The 22,391-nt window shown below is 31.2% G+C and overlaps 1 protein-coding gene across 6 annotated transcripts in view; it reads right to left on the bottom strand.

The window, feature by feature from the left end:
• The window catches only part of LOC148236572 (uncharacterized), a 392,594-nt gene that overhangs the window by 57,664 nt on the left and 312,539 nt on the right, over window positions 1-22,391 (bottom strand). For all 6 annotated transcript variants that reach the window (XM_088182114.1, XM_088182118.1, XM_088182115.1 and 3 more), the window contains 3 exons: window positions 15,546-15,857; window positions 12,151-12,413; window positions 7,983-8,029 (listed from right to left, as the gene is read on the bottom strand). In XM_088182114.1, the coding sequence (XP_088038240.1) occupies window positions 7,983-8,029; window positions 12,151-12,413; window positions 15,546-15,857 (622 nt within the window). The remainder of the gene's footprint in view (window positions 1-7,982; window positions 8,030-12,150; window positions 12,414-15,545; window positions 15,858-22,391) is intronic.

The raw sequence follows: 22,391 nt of genomic DNA, 5'->3' as shown, positions 1-22,391 counted from the left end.
CAGTTTAACCGTAAACTACAAGGGAAAGGAAACCCAATTTTTTCGATGTTAGAAGAAGTCATTTCATTCGAAAACGAATTATGCCTTTTTGATCAAGATTTTGAAAGACCAACCTTGTTTCACTTTCCGAGCCTGCTGAAGCATCGCCAAGAAAATAATTTCTCTATTGACAAACACCATTTCAAAACAATAATTTTAAATATGAGGGAAGCATTTCTCAGCAGGTTTCATTCGTCAAAAATCCTCTTAATGCTACAATAACTGAGTTGAAATTTTCTCCTTTTGGCATTGACATTGGTAACTTTGAAATACAATTGCAGGATTTAAAAAACAAGGAAATATAGAGCTCCAAATTTCAACGTTTCTGTATTGATTTGGAAATATGGAGAAGAACGAATGTGATCTTAGTTCACAACACAAGTAGTCTGCTTTGAAAGACCTGAAGAATGAAGACATGATCATTTTCAACGTCTGGAATAGTATTCCTGACTCTTACGATCAGCTAAAAAAACTTGCGTTTGCTGTTCTTTCCCTTTTTAGTTCTACATATTCATGCGAATAATCCTTTTCAAGCATAAACTGTAAAGAGTAAACTGAGAAGTCGTATTATTGATGAGAACCTGGAATCATGCCTAAAATTAAAAACAACAACATATAAACCTGACTTACTGAAACTTTCCAAGGAGATGCAAGGACATTGTTCGCATTAAGTGTTTGTCAGTCATTGCCATGATTTAAATTTATGGATACCTTACTTTCATATATTTTTTTATCAACGAATAAATCTTTATTAAGTGTGAAATCAAGTTTTATTCAGTGTACCCGTAATTTAATGAAGGTCTAAAATTATATTACCGGTTTACTAAATTAAAAAACAGATTTGGCTCTCAGAATTATTTTGAGTCGTTGTAATGTACATATTTGGCTCTTCGGCCAATAAGTTTGCCGACCACTGGCTTAATATCCTAATCAAACATTTTTTTAATTCTTTTACAAATTAGTATTAAAATGCAATTTATATACTATATATATTTTAATATGAATTTAAAAAAAGTAAGAATTTATGTTAAAATTATAAGTTAGGTAATGAACTACTTGAAATTATAGTAAAAATAAAAAATAAAGCTCAGAGGTGTGTAAAGTGTTGAAAGTAAAATTTGAACAAGAATTTCAAAGTTTAAATGCGATGCGCAAAAGTTAAATATTTATGATTTTTTTTATAGCTTTTAACGTAACGCAACAATACATACATATATATTTGTATTGTATTGTTGCGTAAGTATTACTTTTAGAGAGCCATTGAAACTTATAAATAAAATATATTTCATATATTTTTAATGTATATAGTTCTAAAAGCAATGTATAGAATTAAACAAGTTTAAGAGATTTATATTGAAAATTATATAATGGCTTTAAAAAAATATAGGAATTTTTGATTTGTACAATATATAATATAGAAATAGTCAATATTAAGTACATAACTTATTTTTCAAATTAGTTTATAATTATGAGATAGTATAGGTATATATAGTATATGTATTAACCTGCTATTGAATTAAATTAATAGAAGAAAGGTTTGTGATTTTTTTTGAGAATAGTATATTGTAATATATCAAGAAAGTTAAAAATTTCAATCTCTGACAACTTAGATTTTTTTTAATTTCTACAATACGAGAAAAATAAGGAAAAAATAATATTTTTTTTTTTTATATAATTTAATGTAAAAAAATAATACTCTTAAACTGTTTGAATAAATATATAAATTTTGAAATACATTAGAATAATATTGTTGTATTTTTAAAATCGAAAAATATGTTATTGTATATATTAGTAGATATTCTAGCAAGAGAAAATTTAATATTTTTTTATGTTTATGTCTTTGTAAATAAATATGCAAAATACACCCATGCCTTGCTTTACGGCCTAGATACGTTCCACGAAACTTGGCCGCAAAGCGAAAAGCCGTATAACGAATCAATTATTCTAATACAAATTCATACAAATTCAATGAGATCGGTTCCAAATTTGTTAAATATGTAACATGGTTTATCATTTAAAATGCATTTTATCTTTTTATTTCATTTAAATCAAAAATACATACATAACAAGTACATACATTTGTACATAAAATAATAACAGACTCCAAAAACCAACAATAATCCATAAACAAAAATTAAACAACTTCATGTTACATAAAATATATGTATGAATACATACATATTTTTTTTTAAATGGCTTTAATCTGAAGACGATGAAGAAATGGTAGCCTGCAGATCACTGTCGTTCTCATTTTTTGCTGGTAAGGATGAGCCTGGCTAAAAAAATTGTCCAACGTTGTTTGTCTTGCCTTTTTGTCTCTTTCGTTCTTCAGTGATTAATAACAGCTAATGGCTGAGTTAATTTCTCGAATAACTTTAGCGCTACGTTCGACGTCAGGATCGTTTTCAAGGAAGATGTTTATTCCTTGTTCGAAATAGGAAAAAGCTTTTGACAATTTTTTTGATGTTAGCTGTTTGGATACAACAGGCTCTGTATCTTCATTAAATGCCGGTTCTGCTTGCAACTGAATGAGTTCCTTATATGAAAGGGGTTCCCTATCAGCTTCAAGTAGATCAAGTAGATCAAGCACATCACGTTCGTTCAAACCTTCAAAGCCGAGATCATGTGCTAGATCCAAAATGTTTTGCCTAATTTCAGGAAGGCAATTAACTTCTGCATCAGTACTTTTTACACATTCTGGCCGTATTTTTTCCAAACATGGTTCATTGTTGTTAATTTTAATTCCTTCCATGATGCACTAATGCTGTCAACAGCATCCTTGATGTTATAGTTTTTCCAAAATGTTTTAATTGAAGATTTACCATCAGTTTCCCTTATATCGGCGTAGGTAATATGCCTTAAAAGTGGCTATTGCACCCTGATCCATTTTTTGGATCAGAGCTGTTGTATTTTTCGGAAGGTACTCAATCATGACATCTTCAGATAGTTCGGATAAATTAGTAGGATGCCCTGGTGTATTATCCAAAATTAGCAAAGCCTTGTTGCTTAAGTTATTGTCTCGCAAATATTTTTTCACTTCTGTGCAAAAGTGATTTTTAAACCAATCATCTAAAGTAGCTTTAGTCATCCAAGCTTTTTTGTTGGATCTCCATATGACGGGTAATTGATTTTTATTTAGTCCTTTAAGAGGCCTTGGATTTTCGGACAAATATATTAAAAGTGGTTTTAGCTTAAAATCACCCGCGGCATTTGCACCAAGTAGCAAAGTTAATTGTTCTTTAGACACCTTATAACCAGGCGCAGATTTTTCGGTTTTTGAAATGTACGTGCAATCAAGCATTCGCTTCCAATAAAGCCCTGTGTCGTCTACGTTAAACACTTGTTCAGGTTTAAGACCACCTCTTTCAATAATTCCCTTTAAAATGTTGGGATATTCCTTAGATGCGGCCTCAACGGCGCTAGCTGCTTCACCTTTGATTTTAAAATTATGCAAATTAAATTTATTTTTAAATTTTTTAAAAAATCGACATCGAAAAAAAGTTTTTTTGCCGTTATAGCGAAACATTTTAGGCCGTAAATCGAAAACGTGCCTTAATTGAAGAGGGCCGTTATAGCGAAAGGCCGTATAAAGAGCGGCCGTATAGCGAGGTATGGGTGTATCTGGTAATATATTTATTGGTTTACTTGTAAGTAACTAATAATTGTATAAGCTATTCGTTTTATTTTATGAAAATTTGGTTTAAAAAATAATATTTAGTTTGATTGTCATCGTTCCTTTCGTAGCCTTAGACACATTTCGCATTTAATATCTATCTAAAACCCACACGAATAAAGCATAAAGAGTACCAAATCCATATAAGCTACTCTTTGAACTTTTATGTGGTCTAAGCAGAGCAAAGTCGTAGCTTTCGCACAATAAATATATCAATGTATTATCTTAGTATAAACCTTTCGCTGAATACTATTTTGTAAATGTATTTATTTACTTTTGTAGTTAAACAGTTATTTTAGGTGTTTTTATTAGCGAAAACATAATATATACTATGCAATTAACAACTACTATTTTATAACATATAACAACAGTATTATACTATGCATGTCAAAATGTTTCATTGAATTATGTATGCGGACATGCACGCTTGTTATTTTGCTATTTCATAATCTACTAGTATCGAGCTCTCTAATTTATTAGAACTAATTGTTGGCGTACAAGATAAAAGACATGCCATACCAAAAATAATAAATATTCATTATTTATTGTTATAAATAACTCCAAATTATATGTAATTAGAAAAATATGTATATATTATAGAATATATAGACTTTTTAACAGTTGAAAAAAATCTGGTATTATGCACTCGATGCAAAAGGATACTGTGCGCCCAGCAGACGCCACCACCGTCGAAGGCATTTTCGTTAATGAGCACTTCAAAGTTTTTATTTTCTATCGCCTTTTCATTTCGAGTCGTCGCGTCATCGTGAAGCTTTCTCCCTCGCCCCACACCCACCCTTATTACCCTTTCGACGCCAGTTTCGCCTGGTGTGGCGTCGCGACGCCCACAATCAAGGGGATTTGCTCTCTCAACACACATCTGGCGCCGGGGCCCTTGTCACACTAATAAAATGACTGAAACCGAGAAACTAAAGAAAAAAAATCGAGTTCCGGCCGTCGCACAAAAGAAACTATAATACATATGTATGTATACGTACATAATCAAGCCGGTAAAAATTATGTATACTGGTAAAACGCGACGCTGCCTAATTGGTGTGGCCAGACACTCTCGTGAAAAATAACATCGCGGCTGCCTGTTATATTCAGCGACAAATATTCGCGTTTTATGATATGTGTTGCTAGGATTTAATTCGCAAAGCTTTGTGTGAAAAATGAGCAGAAAGCGAATCATATGTGTTTTTCCGTGTGAATTTACAGCTGGTGTTGGGTATCGCGTTTCGTCGGATGCTCAAAAAGTTAATTAGTGCGCAGATATTCACACTGAAAATATGCTTTTAAGCTTTCAAATAATTTCTTACACAAGATTTAAAATTTTGATACAAAAGTAGTTATAGTAAAAAATACGTAGTTTTTTGCTACAAAAAAATATAAGATATCTTATTGAAAAATAAATTTATAATATATAATACAATTACCAATACAAATATAGTTTAAAAAAGCGTACGGCAATAATTTACCCTATCAACAATGGTATTTAACATATACATATGTATAACATGAAAAAACCTATCAAGTAATGATGGGTTCATCAAGTAATGAAAGGCTAAGAAAATTTTAGAATTGATAGACAAAAACCGAAGTAATGGTCATGATAAAAAATAATTAAAGGGATATTTAAAATCTAAAGATAGGATGTTATGACGAAAAAGCATTCAAACACCGTTATTGGTCGTAACTCGTGACAGCAAAAAGTAGGCGAGCACTAAACTTCCCTCGGGTTATCCATGCATGTATATTATAATACATAAACACCAAATCAAGTATATCTAGATCATATCAAGTCACTAAGCTCGTTAAAACGCGAACCAAGTGAAGCTGCCGACAAACGATAGACAGCGAGTATTGATAATTTCACCGCTTCTCTCTTCACGTTGACGTTCAGAATCCAGAGTTTAATCCACTTTGGAGAAGACTAAATCATTCAGACGCAGACACGTATAAGAGAGCTTAACGTATACACGAACCTAAGTATACAACTTTACGTAAACGTGACTCGGACTGTTGCACATAATAAATTATAAACTAAAAGCTTCGTCTTTAAAACAAACAGAAAAGAGCAGCCTTTCATAAAATTTCATTAAAATTGCAGGTTTGAATCCCACATAAACATACAACGTTTTTTAATTTGGAAGATCGGTATTAGTCCTAGCGGTGTAAATATTCATATATTAATGTGAATAGCTCGCTGTGTCATTTAGTGGGATAAAACCATAAAATACCTATTTTTAAATATTATAAAATTTAAAACGTTATAATATGACAAAATAAACAAAGCAATAATTATCTTGTTTAAAAAAACACTATGCTTAAAAATCCATTTTCCATTAATATCCCCGTTGAAGAGAATCGGGAAATATTTTTTATTACGTTTGAAGTGTAAGTGCTATTGTAACTTGGTGTGACGCACTAAAAATAAGAGAAGAATTCAGTGAAAGTCAAAAAAGAAGAAGATAATATTTTAGTGGAAATTATTTTATAGTCATAAATGTTACAGTAATACCTACAAAATAAATTATTATTAATCTAATAGATAAATTATATTAACTGTCCATTATTTGCAGTTCATAATAATAATTTTATTTGTAGTTAAATTCATATTAATCTAATAGATAAATTATATTAACTATAACCGTTCAAAATTTTTAGATATAAATTAATAATTATATAGTAATATCATTAATATGTTTTGACTAAATTTGGATTTTAATACATATTTTCTAGATACCTCAAAAATAATAAATTATTTTGATCCAAGAATTGATCAATATATAATTAGTTGGAAATTGAATTAACAGTAATATAAAATATTTTTTTGTAATAAATATATTATTATTTGTAGATTAAACATTTAAAATGTTTTATTAAAATCATTTATGTTTAGTTTGAATATACAAAATATATTTTTAAAATTAACACAAAAAATATGTAAAAATACATTGTTTTACAAATTTATGTAGATAAATCTGCATCATTTCATGGTACACTTTTTATATTAAAATTTTATAGTATATTATTTTTTGTGTCATACATAACACGTAAAACTAATAACCATCAAAATTAACAGTATCGTGTCGCTTGTTGAGAAAATAACATAGTACTATGTCATGAAACAAATTCAAGAGAAATATTTTTCCGCTAGGGCTTTTCCCATGTGCAGTTTTTAAAAGCTCTCTCCCTACTCCACCACCCCCGACAGTCGTTGTTTCAACGTTAATTTCTTCCCTGTGTCTAGTACGTCGAAAAAATGCCTGCACACACTTCAGTCAACCCAGACACCATACACAGCTATACGTATCCGCATAGCTGTCTGGTGATATTACAATAATGATTATTATACCAGGCATAGGTACATACGCCATTTTAACGAGTACAAACCGTAGAAATTCTACTCATCTTGGTAGACGGATTGTTTTAAAAGAGTCTGTGACATTTAAAAAAGTGCATTTAGAAACACAAAGAAATTCTGCATTTAGAGAAATATTCTAGATTTATATTATATAGGTGCTGCAGAACTAATCTCAATCAATTAATTGGGAGGAGTTTTCGAGAGTTGCCCATCAGACGGCGCGTCTCTTGAAGATCCATCTTAATTATAATAAAATTCAATTATAATGTTTTCCAGACTGTATTTCTCTAATCACACTAATGGAGTGTGCACGAATCGCTCGAATGGCAATTGCTAACGGGTAAATTAATTAACGTCTTGCTAATAAATCACCTATATTGGCGTTTCTCAACAAACGCCTAATATTTTGAAGCATAAACTCTCTTTGGTAAATAATTAAATTAAATACTTTTTTTGGTAATAGTTGTGTTGATTTATAATTTACATGCTGTATGTGTCTCGTTTTAAATAGAGTTTTTGTGTGTAACAAAAATAAAAATTCTGAGAAGAACACGAAACGTATGTTTTCTTTACCTGGTATGAAAGATAAATAGAGATGTGTGTAACTATGAAAGACGTTCGCCTGAAAGTGCCCTTACGTTTTGTCAGCATAATGTAGCCGAGTGAGTGGGTTGTATGAGAAGAAATTTTATTTGCTTTATAAAGCGGAAAAATAAGAAACTCCGGTGCGGCGGAAGGAAGTGGTCCGGTAGCAGCATCCATCCGAGGATACATAAGGATATGGCCATAGTAAACGTACGGCTATTTGAGATGAATATTTTACTAGATTTCCTCGTTAGTGCTCATCATTATTTATTTTTAATATAGAATTCAAAATAAATACTTAAAAATTGATTTACTTACCACTTGGAGGAAATTCGTAAAAGTACGCTGATCTAGGACTGAGGCATCTAAAATAAAAATAAAATATTAGTACATACATGACTATTTAAAAATATGTGAAATATATGTAATATAGAAATCGCTAAAAGTAATTTGTCAGCAAACAATTATTATTATACTTAAGAAGAAACTAAAAGATTCTCAAGCAATATATTATATTAAAAAAATATTTTTTGGCCTTGATATAATATTATACGAAAATATCAAACTATCTAAGAGAACAGCGGTTTAAGGTCGGATTATTTTTAGCTACATTATATTTTATAATTTATATAAAATATTAAGAAGTTATGAACATAGACATTGTACGCCTTAAGTATCTAAAAATTTTCAAGGACTACTCCCACACATTCCAAAGTGATATTCGCCACTTTTGCGCGAGAATTCACGCAAAAAGAATCGCTCGCATTACAGCGCGATGATTCGACGCATTTTTTGACGTAATAAAGCGAGGATTCTCAAAATTCCGCACAACGCTATGCGGCTTAACGCCGTTCGATAATCAAGCATTAAATATTCTGCATCTGGCGGCCGCAAACCGGCAATTACGTACGTTTAATCGGATTCCGCAATGCGTTTCCTCCCCGGGCCGCATGCAAATTCGCGCGCGTATATGAATAATCGCGAGCTTTTGCTTCCGAGAGCTTTTAGGTATGCTCGAAAAATAAAAACGAAAATATCAACTGCGACGCTAATTGCGCTAATGAAGCGCTTTCGATACGCTTTCGAAGCAAATCTTTAAAGAGTATATAATAAATTCACATTGTGCAGTCTCTGGGACTGAATTATGTGGCACGCGAACGGACCGACACTCAATATCTGTTTGCGTTATTATGTCACACGCTAACTGACCGTTAAACCTGTACCGGGTTTAATTTAACTAACGATCGCCGCCGCCGCAATGGATATCGATACGAAACGCCTCGGACTTTACGGTTAGGTGTCGTTTTTAAAAATGATACGTTTCGTGTGAATGCGCGATTAGATTGTCTTCAATACAACGTGGACTCATAATGCTTGCTGTAAATTACAGTATTATGTATTTCATGTTGAAGTTAACATTTTAAAAATTAATAAAAAAAAAGTATAAATTACGCTAAAAATAATAAATCAACCGAAGTACAAAATCACAAGCTGATTTTTATTTTTCGGATACCGTTGATGTTTGTTAAATTTATTGTTTTTAATTATATTTGTGTAATAATCTACGAGGATAATAATCAGCAATGAATATGGAAAATTAAACTACATTTACATATAAATAGTAATTTTTAAATTTTTTTTATATTTATATTTTTTAAATAGTAATTTAATTTTTGATTCAGTCTCGTTTTTTAGATATCATAGAATTATATATTTCTGTGAAACACTTTCTTTTTATGCAGTAGATGCGTTCCACAGGATACCGTATACAAAAACACAAGGTATGCTTTCCAATATTTTCCTCATTACTAAAACAGTAAAATAAAATATACCTAAGTTCGCAAGTAACGTATTTATTATTATTTTATTTCAAATGTCAGTTAGTGTAATTGGCTATTTTTTTAGTATATCTACAATACATTGATAGGTGCTCTTAATGTTATTTTAAAACATGCGATGGTTTCACCATAGGGTGCTGCCCTTTGATATTCATGTCTCCTAAGATAATAAATCAGTACCCCATAGAGCAGTAAACATCACGCTATCCACTTTTTATCCAAAACACACATACGCTTTACTCACACAATCGTATTTTAGGAGTTAACAACCAACTCTGATGTTACATATATTTTATTTCGTGCGAAATAGACCGCAATATTTACTTTAAAAGCCGGATGTGACACAGACGAAAATCCTTGAAATGAGCATTGCCGCTTTAACAAGAACAAGCGAGACAACGAATATTCTTACGCGCTTCTCTCTCGCATACATCTGTATACGTAGACAAAAATATTGCATTACGAATTATTGACGTATCAGTTAATAGCAAACTGTTTTTGGATTCTTCTTCTACATCATTAGAAAGTGATAGTTTGGTTGAAGCGAAACCAAAGAAAACTGACTTTCAATTTAACAGTGATTTTATTTTTTAAATGTAATTAATTGCATTTTAAAATTTTCTGTAAATATATTTTCTATGTATGTAAATTTATATCTATTATATGTATGTAATTTGTATCACTATATAACAAAAATATTTTAATAATTTTTGAAATGTTTTAAAATGCATTTTTTAAATAATATATCATACGTGTAAAAGTGTTTACGATCTTTTCTAAACTCTCCAAACTATGCCGATACGCTGCAGTTTTTCGGTAACGACCGTTATTGCAGTGCAGATAGAAACAAAAACAACACACAATCGTATTTTCGTGCGACGTATACGACCTTATTCTTGTGACTGGGCTCTAGCACGCGCGAATGTATGTGTGTAAAAATTGGATAGTGTGACGCTCACTGCCATATCAGATCGCCTACCTTTAACAGACATTTTCTGAATTATACTGTCACAAAGTGGCTCACAGAGAATGTAGCTCCCTGACGATGCGTTATCAGAGGGCTTGCGCTTCACTATGTATTCTTAAGATGTCCTCTAAGATAAAGTATTTCACTAAATACTTGCGTTTCGCCTCAATTGCACCTCATAAAAAGGTTTGAAAAAAAAGAGTTTTTTACAAACACATTAGTGTTTCTAAATAAAATCGAAAATCACATAATATTGCTGCCACATTTATCTTATTAATACCGCTGCTATTAATGTGTAGTTTTTGCTTTGACCGATTTCGTAAGGTCTGTTAAGTCCACGAAATCCGAGAGAAATCGGACATGAAACTCCTACACTTAATTAGCCGTGTATAACCATACTGTATGTAAACGAAACGCGCGCAGTTAATTTATAACCGTTTCGTCTGGAGGCATAGTAAAATCTGAATTTACGATTGCGCGTTAAGAGTCGAGAGGAGAGAAGAAGAAAGTCGAGTCAGGTTCGAACGATATCGGTTTTTAATTGCGGGCCGCTTTATGAGTGCATAAATCGTGCGGATTGATTGGCCAAACCGAAAGCTCGCGAGGTGTTTGCGCCCAGGGCCGGCGCTGGGATTTTATTATATTATTGCGACCGGGCGGCCGGCCTTTTCGTTATTGTCGGGACGAAGTCTCGCTGCAATAAATTGCAATGCCAGCGGTCGCAAACCAGCACTGCAAATTCACGACTGCCGCATGGCTGTGTTTTTGGGACGTTGCTGCATAATCTAACGAATTGAATTAGTTGTATATTTGTTAACTGTATTTTTTTATTTAAAAAGTTAAAATTAAGCTCATTTCACAGAACCTTTTTTAAATAAAGACTCATTTAATTAGCTACAGAACCACCATTTTTAAATTACAAACAGCTGTAAGTAATGTATTACAAGACAATTTAAATTATATACATACTACCAAATAACCCAAGTTAAAGTTGATCGATAAATGTTGTTACCAATGTTGTTAACTGCGTATTACTGACTTGAAATGATAAAGAATATAAAACGTGATATTTTTTCATAAACATAAAATGAACAATTATTCGTTAATGAAAAATTGCTATTTAAAGTCAAACACAGGCAAAATATTAGATAATGAGTCGAGCCTTAGAAAGCGAACCATATAATTATTTATATATGTAGATAACATAATATATATATATACATATATTTTGTTAAGAACTAAATTCCTTAAATACACCAGCAAATTTATATTTTGAGTTTTGTAGAGAAGTGTATAAATAATACATCTATCGGAAATATATTAATCAAATTGATTATTCTGAGCTTTAGCGTCATATATTATTTAATATTTATTCCACGTAAGTTAGAAAACTCAATTCAGTTTTCACGATTGATAAATACATAAGTAAATTACCGTTTTTTCCATTACACTGTTAATATACCGACATGAAATTGGCAGTGGAAGTTTTATGGTAATTGAATCATTCGAACGAATGTGCATTCGCGACGCTCAAGTTAATAATTCGATTTGCGTTTAAACAGTAAGGAATGCAATCAACGACACGTTTTCCAATAGCGAATCCAATAATCGAATAATTTCCCATTCGTTTCGCATTTAAAGTAACTAGAGTAGAAAATTTAATTTAATCTTTTTGACTTACGTTTGGTAATTATGATGATGATGATGAACCAGAGGCTGTGTATGTCCTGCTTGTTGTTGCTGCTGTTGTTGTTGTTGCTGTTGTTGCTGCTGCTGTTGTTGCTGTTGTTGATGCTGATGTTGCATTTGCATTTGAGCATGTGAAGGCGTTGATCCGACTATGGCTCTCTGCTGCTGCTGTCTAGCAGCCATGTGTCTTCCAAAAACGCCATAACCAAAACCGTAAATTTCATCCTCCTCCTTGTCCGTCAAACAGCTCGATGGCTGAAACAGGAAATACAAATACATTCACTTTCAAGTATAAATATAATTAAAGTTTAAATATACATTACGTAACACATAATAAAACTATAATGGTATTTCAAATAGATAATAAATTTCAAGCTACATAAAAGTGTCCCTTACGCTCGTTAAGCTTTTAACGTTTTACGTTAAACGACACACGGGAGCGTATAATTGATGACGTATCCAATTTTCGATGCATTACGTATTCAAAAGATTAAAAAGGTAATATTCGTATTATATGCTAGATGCACAAAGGGTCTAGTATTCATTAAGCACAGAAAAAAAGAAACTCGCTTCAGCTTAAGAACAGATAGCATTCGCAATTTTCTCCGAAACATTTTCCGTTTTGTAATATGAACAATGATAACAGTTGACCTACTTTGGAGACAGCAAATTGCATCCATTATACTTTGTACAGGATACAAATGTATACTGGTCTTGCCTTTGTCCTTGTTATTTAGCGTACACGTCACAAATACGTATGTAAGATAATAATTCAATTTGTTTATAAAATTAATGTAAAAGAATAGTGGCATATATTTAATTAAATAACATTCTGTGGAATTTCATTTTGAAAGATATACAAAGAAAGTATGAACCGAGTAAAAGACCTGTAGCTTAACGGAATGCTTCTGTGAATAACGACATTTTGAATACACTTGCTTGCGGTTTCTGTGAATAATGACATTTTAAACGGAGCGTTCCATGAGTAAGTATTAAGAGAAAAATATAAGATTTTTTTAATGCAAATTCTAGACTACATCATTGTTTTATGTTTGCGCTTTAAATAGGTTGAATACAGTAGCATATCAAATTATTTTACTTGAAATAACATCTACCGCGAATTATAACTCTTGTAAAACAAATCTTGTAATTTTCTTGTAAAATTAAATAATATGATGTTAAAAGTATAAAATGAAGAATATACATTAATATTACCCGCAATTAAAAGTTATAGAGTTTATAAAATAATGAATACAATCGAATGTTAAAATTAATGGTAGCTTAAACTCTTTTTATTAAATATATTATCCCATTAAATGCTATAATATAAAAAACATGATAATAGCAAGAGATGTATGAAGGTATGTTTTTATATTTTCTCTAGCTTTAATCGTTTCATGAAATATCAGAATTAATGCCTGCACTACTCTCTTGAAGTTGGCCTAGGCTGACCAAGGACGGAGAATATAGTGGGTTACTTCGGTCGAGTTCGGTTCTGCCCGCTCTGAAATCTCTCGGAAATTGTCCGAGTGGTGGGGGTAATTCAGTCGACTTGGCCAGCTTCGAGCGCTTCAGAACATTGGACCGAAGTCAAAGGAACGGAAGTCGGAGCTGCTCTTTCGAGCGCGAGCGGTGAGATACTTCCCCTTTCGCTCTCTCGCGTGTTAAGTGACGAGAGTGAAAGAGATAATGATATGGTGTTTCGCAAACTGAGATAGAATGAATAACTCGCTTCAATTTCAGTATGCGCGTAGGCGACCTATGGTCAACACGCATGTCAAGCGCTGCATCGTGGTCACGTGGCCAAGTTATATTACCACATGCTTATCGGGGACTTCAACAGACTCTTACTGACATCTTTGAATATGTTAGGGCACCAAAAGCGATTAATTATATTTTTGATAGCATATTCTTCTAACAGATATCGTTATTATATTTTTTTCGTATAAAATTAAATAATTAAAAAATAATTAGTGGTACTTAATTTTGTTAAAAAAAATCGCTTCGAATATCCTTATGTATTTTCCTAGATCAGTTTATATAAATGTCACACCATAACGAATTATTATTTAGAATCGATGGCGACAAATTCTAGGATAGTCACAGACGTGGTGTTCGTATTCTGAAGTATAATTTTTATGTCTTATGGTATTTTGCAAAAGCCGACAAAGATTTTGCGTAAATGGAATATTTACGACCGAAAAGTTTTCACTGATATTGTATTGGTGAGTGTCCACACAAACTTAATAAAATGACAATTTTAAAATTGCGATTATTTGGCACATTTTTCGATCGCGCGCAAATATGCCAGCTGTAGGTGACAGAGGCCGCCGTCCAGACGGCATATGAAGTTTGTGGCAGTGTGGCCGCTTACTCGAAGTCGTAGGTTTCGGCCAATTTCCAGAGAGTGTAGTGCAGGCATAAGACTAGTTTTATCTAATTTGCTCTATATGTATAACAAAAAACTTGTTTTTTTAACATATACAAATCCTAGTTATATTGACGCTTTTGATCAGAATTTTTACGTTACATTTTCTGACGTATCAAATAGGTTATATAATTATAAAATTCAGAATAGTACCAAGTAAAACTTCGTGAGCATTAACGCAATTTATTAAAACTTAATTTTTATGGAAAATGTAAATCTCTGCACCAATTATTATAACTCATAAATGAACATAAGATGTAATAGACTTTCGAACAGAAATAAAACTCTATAATGGCAAAGCTAGACAAAGGCGGGAGAGATATTTTAGATATGAAAATTAAAGCAAAATTTAAAAGCGAATTAAAAAGAAGACATTAATTATAGTTACATTTTAATTGCTGTCAAGATTAAGAGTTCTACCTTTATCATCCATTATTTATGATACAGTACACAATAACTGTTAATTAGAGATATATGTATGTAAAGAAATAATACTATCTATTTTATAAGAGAGTACAACCTATAAAAGTGTTTATTAAATAATGAAACCAGATGTTATTTAAATATTTACAGTAATAGAGTATATTAAGCCGTTTTATATTATATTTATGAAATATGTTCATTATTAACCCATTGAGTCGAAGAACAATATGCCTTTTGCAGACGATAAGAAATTGATTATGCTAACAAGTTAATATCGTTAAGATCAATGTTCGCGAAAAGCTCGCAAAATGTTGAAAATTCGCGCCGAAGGCTTATTTCATATAAATCACGTTAAGCTATTAACGCTAAAATAAATCACTACTCTCCATTTCCGAAAAGCGATCGTTAGCTTTGAATCATCTATAATATTAAAGCATTAATACGAATAAAGAACCCACTATCTAAACATAATGAATATATATTACAATTTAATTTGAAGTTGTTAATAAAATTATTTTAAGGGCAAGTATGCTTACAGAATATTTTCCAGGGACGTATATAGGTTGAGAGAGTGAAGTTGTTAAGGTTCCTTGTGCCCCGTGATGTCCAGAAGCAGGTCCAGCTATTGATCCTTGACATGGGCTTCTACCCGATGGTGGAGTTCCGGGTGTTCCGGGTCCTCCACTTGCACTACTGCTTCCAGCTCCGAGGACTCTAATTCTGGGCGACATTTCATCCCATTCGTGTCTTCTTAATTCTTCTAAATGATCAAGAACATCTCCGTAATGCGTGGAGAATAGATCTGCGTATCTAGAGGCAAGTCCTTCTAAATATCCACGATCGCCGTCCTGTAAAAACAAATAAAAATAAGTTAAAATACATTTACAATTTAAAACTAAAATACTTAGGAGGGTTAAACTAAAAAGACAAAGAAAACGCTCAAAAGTGAAATAGAAAAGTTTGAAAGTCAGCGGTCGACGTAGGATTAAAAGTTTAGCAGTTAGCGCTCTTTCTCTTTTTGCCTAAAAAAATGTGGAAATATGAAATGACGTTTCAGTTTAAGTTTTAGTGAAACGTTTAACTTTTTTCGCTTAGTGACGATTAACGATCTCATACTTTATATATAATAATACGATGATCCATTAGGAAGTTTGCGTTTAAAAAATCTACCACAAAAAAGTAATTATTTTAAAAAGCATATTAAATATATTTGGCGTTAGATAACCATGTAAAAATTTGTATCATATTATGTTGTGTATAAAATGTAACAGAGTATTTTATTTATTTAAGTTGAAGGTAAATCTCATAAATTAATCACTGTCCGTATCCGTTGCAAATGACTTTTGTGACGTTCTCAGAGTAAAGCTTTCACAGGAAAAGTCTTATTTCAGACATCCTGAATCAAAATACTCTGAACTGTAGAGGTTTTCATCTCGGCGCCACAATATCCATTCAGATGTATTCCATTCGAATGCAGTTGCACATTTTTTTCATCTTATTTTGTTTGCACCGCGGAATAAAACACCTTCTCCGTCCTTCCCGGCTTTTCCTTTCACCGCGCCAGGAAATACTTAAAGCTCTTTAGTGTTGAGCCAGACAGACATTTCCTCACCGAGCTCATTCGTGCTACTTTCTCGTTATGCCCAATTACTCGTTCTCTTATACTTATTATAAAACCGCGTTGACTTTGCCCCCGAGGCGGCCGCCGAGTCAAACTTTGCGATATTCCTAAAAGCTCGGATAATGTAAAAGCTCGCCGAGTGAAAACTTTCAAAGTTAACGTCTATATTAATATATGTACAATTATTCTCGGCCGTTTCTTTACAAGTATATCGATACTGCAAGATCCGGGTGCTTTACACAAGTACACAAAACATCGATACTTGGAATCTTGGGGGTGCATTAGAGAGATGGTGCAGTCCGACGCACCTGGCGAAGAAGCTAACGACTCATTCAGTCGAGTTTTTCTTTTGAAAAGTCCGAACTCCTTTCATTATGCGACCGTATACTACACACAATATGCAGTCATTAAGGTGCACTCGAGTCAACTTCATTCTTTTTTATATACGGAGCTCAATTACATTTATTCTGTGTTCATGTCTGAGTTGAAAATAATGGGAAGGCTTTCACGGGTTGACAACTTTAAAAAGTTACAAATAAAAAAAAAATATTAAAATTGATAAATTTATATCAAAATATATTTTTTAAAGAGACACATATAAAACATCACAGTAAATAATATACATATAAATGCATCGCCAGTAAAATATCATCAAACGAGAGTCCATCCATTTCATCACAAGGAAATGAAAATCAAAGGCTGAAAAGTTCTGTATAATACGAAGCTTTCAGGATAAAATATAAAGAGAAAGCTGAAATGAGTTCGAAAATACAGTAACTGGACACTTGAAGATTAGACGAAGGCCATTGGATTATAAATAGAGAAAGCTCTTTGTCACGCTTCGTGAAAAATCAGGGGTTCATTTGCGTAGATGGAGTTTACGGCTTTGCTTTGATTTTTACAGTAACCTGAATATATACAATAGTATATTAAAAACAGTTGACTTATACAACAATAAATTCAAAGTGAAGGAAATAGTATGCTTCATCTATCATTAGCAAAAATAGTTGCGGCTGCATTGATTACTAAAGGATCATTAATAAATTGTACGACATTATTTTGATCATGGATACAACGAATATGTATTTTTAACGATACAAAATATGATTCAAGATACAAGCGTGCTACTAAATAAAGTTACAACCGATTTGTTTAAATGACGTTAAATATATGCGGTATAAAATCTGTATGTGTTTTTGCAGACAAAAGTTAGTATGTGATGCTCTAAATTTGAGATAAGTATCATATACACTTCATTCTCTAAACTACTCAATTATCTTATCAAGCAATTAAAAAATTAGCATCTGCATAAATCAGAACAATTCCCAAAATGAAGTATATTTCATATTTAGATTATAAAAAAATGATCACAGAGCACGAAGCTCAAATTGAAATATTCAGTGTAAACATAATAAATGCGAAATTTCGGAGATGAGCTTTCAAAAATTAAACAAAACTCCGACGATGTTAATCGCGAGCTTTCATCTCGCGGCGAAACTTTAATTTGCTCGATTATAAACATCCGTCGGGGGAAACCGTTAAATTAAACCTAAATCGAAAATCGTCAATATTCGACAATATCAATAAAAGTACCCAATGAATACGCTTTGATAAATATATAAATTGTATAAATGCACATAGTTCAGACGGGCGCTTGGCTAAATTTATACCCTCATATGCATAATTTATTTGTTATAAAAACCGTTAAAGGAAATAACGCCGTGAAAGTGAATAAGAAAAAAAACGGCAATAAAATTTTACGACACTCCATATCGATACATCTCGTACGTATAAATGCGTCTAGCGGAATGCTTTAATGCAGAGTAATCGATACTTTGCAACATAAAAATGAGTAATGTCTTTTCGAATACGAAAATTGCTAACTTTTCTCGCCGCACTACTCTCTCTATATGTGTAGGAAACACCCGGTTTCCTCTATAATATTGGGCAATATAAAAAAAGTTAGAAAATAAACATGGATTATATATATATGTATATAATAAGAGAGAAAAGTATGGATCTAATACTATTACATCATATAGAATGTTGCTCTAATTTTAGAACAAAATAAAATGCTGTATTATAAAAATACCAATATACAAATTTTTGCTAAATCAGTCAAAAACATTAATGTTTATTTTTTATGATTTGTTATAATAAAAATATATTTACAATATAATCTTAAACTATTTTATTAATACATATTTTGAGAATTTGCAGTAAAATTTATACAAAAGCTCAGCTAGTGTATTAAATAAAAATAACACAAAAAAATATGAAACGCAGCGTTTTTAAAAGTCACTTTTCCTGATTAATATTATTTTTAGAAAAATAGTAAGATGTACAAGTCTAAAACATATTTTTATAATAATACAAGTTTGATAAAATTTAATAAAAATAAACGATGGAGATTACCATTTATTTTTGTAACAATATCTGAGCCTTGAGATTTATTTTTGGATTCATATTTCGAGCGTATTAGAGATCTGACTGAGATAAATATAAAGTAGGATATATTGAATATATTATATTATACTTTATACATGTATAATAACTAAGAGCAAACACATCAAAGTTATTATACGCATATTAAAATATATCAAGCATTAATCAAAACGATTTTCGTTGAGATATACATATAGCAAATAAGTAGAACAAACACACCGGAAAGCACTCTCTGCAAATCAATACTTGAACAACAGTTATATAATCTGCTATTCGAGTCCTTATAGTAATTTTGAAGAGTCTTAGACATCGGAGCGCGGTTGTAACCGCACTGGGTTAGTTCAACTGCTTAAGAAAGTTAGTGGAATAATGGAGAACTTGAAGCTTGTCACCAGACGAGAGGCTCAAAACAAAGTTATCGTATCCATTAATCATTTAAATAAGGTTTCTTCTCCCCGTGCCGTTTTGTTGTAAAATGTTATAAAATTCATTTTAAGTATATATCAATGATTAGCGACTTTGAATTGTATTAAACAATTTCACCCCATCAACGCTGGGGAAGTGCTCCGTGCGATGAATGAATAAACAGAGAAAATCGAATGGAGGGAGGCTGGTGGGATTCTTACACCCTGAATGGGAGGTGGTTGTGGTGTAGGGGGTTGATAACACGGTTTGAAGAACACGACAGACAAGAAAATCGCAATTATCAAACGGGGCAAAACGGAAAACTTCAATTGGACGGAAAAACGTTTTCGCTGCGATACGACGACAAATTAATATCGAGAAATAAATAATACAGTTGTGAATTTTGTGTGGTTGAACGTAGATGTTTTTGTAGCTTTTGTATAAGATAAGTCTGCTTTATAATATTATCTTTAAAATATAATATATAAATATTTGAAGAGCAAATGACAATTAGATTAAATAAACATTTAAAAATAATTTAAACATTATTTGCAATAAGTTGTTCTTTTAAAATTAAAATTATTGTATTTTATTTCAAAATAAGAATGATTTAGAGTTGTATTTTAACTTTTTAAAAATCCTTAATACTATCCAAAATTAATAATTTTCTGACTTATGCGCCACCTGTACATTACTTTTACAGTGAACATACGAATTAACTCAAGTCTTCGCTCGTCGCCGCGCAAACATAATTCAACCCATTAAAACACACACCCTGTAGTTAAAATCCTTTTGAACAAAATTAATAACGTTTGATCGTTATTCAACCCTTGTCTGATTGAAAATGTTTAAGCTTAAATTTGAGACGTCTGAAGAACGAAAATTGTCGGAACGGGGTGGTAGAAGTTGCGATTGAAGCCGAGGGAAAAGTTGATTTACGTCACTGTGGAAATCGGTACACATTTTTCATCCGGGACTTCCCGGAACGCTCTCGACGCCCCCTTCATGACTTCCTGGATACTCTGGCGCGGCGATTACGCCCCGTGGAGATTGTTTGCAGGCGCAAGAAGCCCGTCGAGATCTCTTCCACTCCTCCTCCACCGTGTGTTATCCACAGTTTAACTTGTAAATAGCTTTACGGTTTACTTTCGCCCAGAGCGATTCCTCTTCCCACCTAGAGTCTGTGCACACAGGGCTGATTCGAAACGTTCGAATGTCGGATGCTGGTTCAAGGTTCAAAGGTTGAGATCGCAAAGGTTGACCGTTCAAATCTAGACAAACATCTGGTCGAATGCATTTGATAACTTAAGGTATAGATATAGAATTTATCATATTTAATTCGTGCAATACTATAGTAAAATATAATGCAAATGATTTTATTACTACCAATGTATGAATCTTACAATAGATATACAGGTAAAACCTCATTTTTTTAATATCATCGGGACTTTTTGACAAGATAGTTTGAATTATTATTTAAGATAATCATCTATCAAAATTAAATTGATTTACTACCGTGATTTGGACTATAGATCAATATAGATTTATATAGTTTTAAAGTGAAAACAGTTTTTATATAAGTAAATATATTTTATATGTATATTAGATTACGCTACAAAAAATGCGTAAAAATATTTATTTGAACAAAATACTTTTTTTACAAAATAGATATTATTTCGCAAAAGTCTATTCTTGTACTCCTATATTTTTTAGCTTTTATGTGTATATTTTACTATAATTTTAAGAGAAATATAATATACATAGATATGCTAGTAATGATTTAGATAGATTTCTTAAGAAATATACATATTGCAGGGGCAAACTTATGACACGACAAAATGGCGGTTAATAATTTTTTTTAACTTCTTAAAATAATGTTTTAAACTGAAATGAAATTAATGTAAGGCCTGATCTGTGAATTTGCGGTTATTAAAAAAATATTTTTTTAACTTACAAAAATAATCTCAGAAAGAATAGTAAAAAGGGAAAAAATTTTGATATTAAAAAGAAAATTGCGGTTATTCAAAATTTAAGAAAATTCCTAACTGTGTTATAGAATCCTAGAGAGCAATGTAGAGATATAAAAAAAGTAACAGTAGAAATGAAAATATAAAAAAAATACTATTTTAGTGAAAATTCACCCTAGGATTTTTTGACTGTGTTAAGAAATTCTAGGAAAAAATGTGAACAGGTAAAAAGTGTTTTAAAATTCAAATGTAAATTTAAAACCAGATATGCCATCTTGTTCTTAAATTGCGGTTATTAAGAAAAATTAAATTGGTACTCATCTTAGAGAAAAAGGTTTTTAATAGAAATAAAAATAAAATTTAATTGAAGCCGGATTCGACTTCTTGTTTAAAAATAGCTTATATTTATAAATTGAACTCCGCTGAAAGAATTTTACTAAAGAGTGTAAAATAACCCGTTTTCAGACAGAAATTAAAATTAAAGATAAATTAAAGCCTGATTTGGCATCATGTTTCAATATAGTAGTTATTAAAAAATAATAAAAAATCATGACTTTGAGGATTATTAAATTAAATTAAAAACATTTAATCCTGATCCACCATCTAGTTTCAAAATGGCAGTAATTAAAAAAACGATACTGTGAATCCCAGAGAAAAATACAAAAGACAAAAATGGTATCAAAAAAAAAAGAAAAATATATATATATATATATATATATATATATATATATATATATATATATATATATATATATATATATATATATATATATATATATATATATATATATATATATATATATATATATATATATATATATATATATATATATATATATATATATATATATATATATATATATATATATATATATATATATATATAATATATATATATATATATATATATATACATTCTTGCGTCATTTAGGCAGTTTTAAATA

The sequence above is a fragment of the Plectrocnemia conspersa genome, unplaced genomic scaffold (genome assembly GCF_051122295.1).
Source record: "Plectrocnemia conspersa isolate PC_06_02 unplaced genomic scaffold, ASM5112229v1 ptg000003l, whole genome shotgun sequence".
NCBI classification, from domain to species: Eukaryota; Metazoa; Arthropoda; class Insecta; order Trichoptera; family Polycentropodidae; genus Plectrocnemia; species Plectrocnemia conspersa.
Note: the sequence above shows the minus strand (reverse complement) of the source record. Positions and strands in the feature narration are given on the sequence as shown.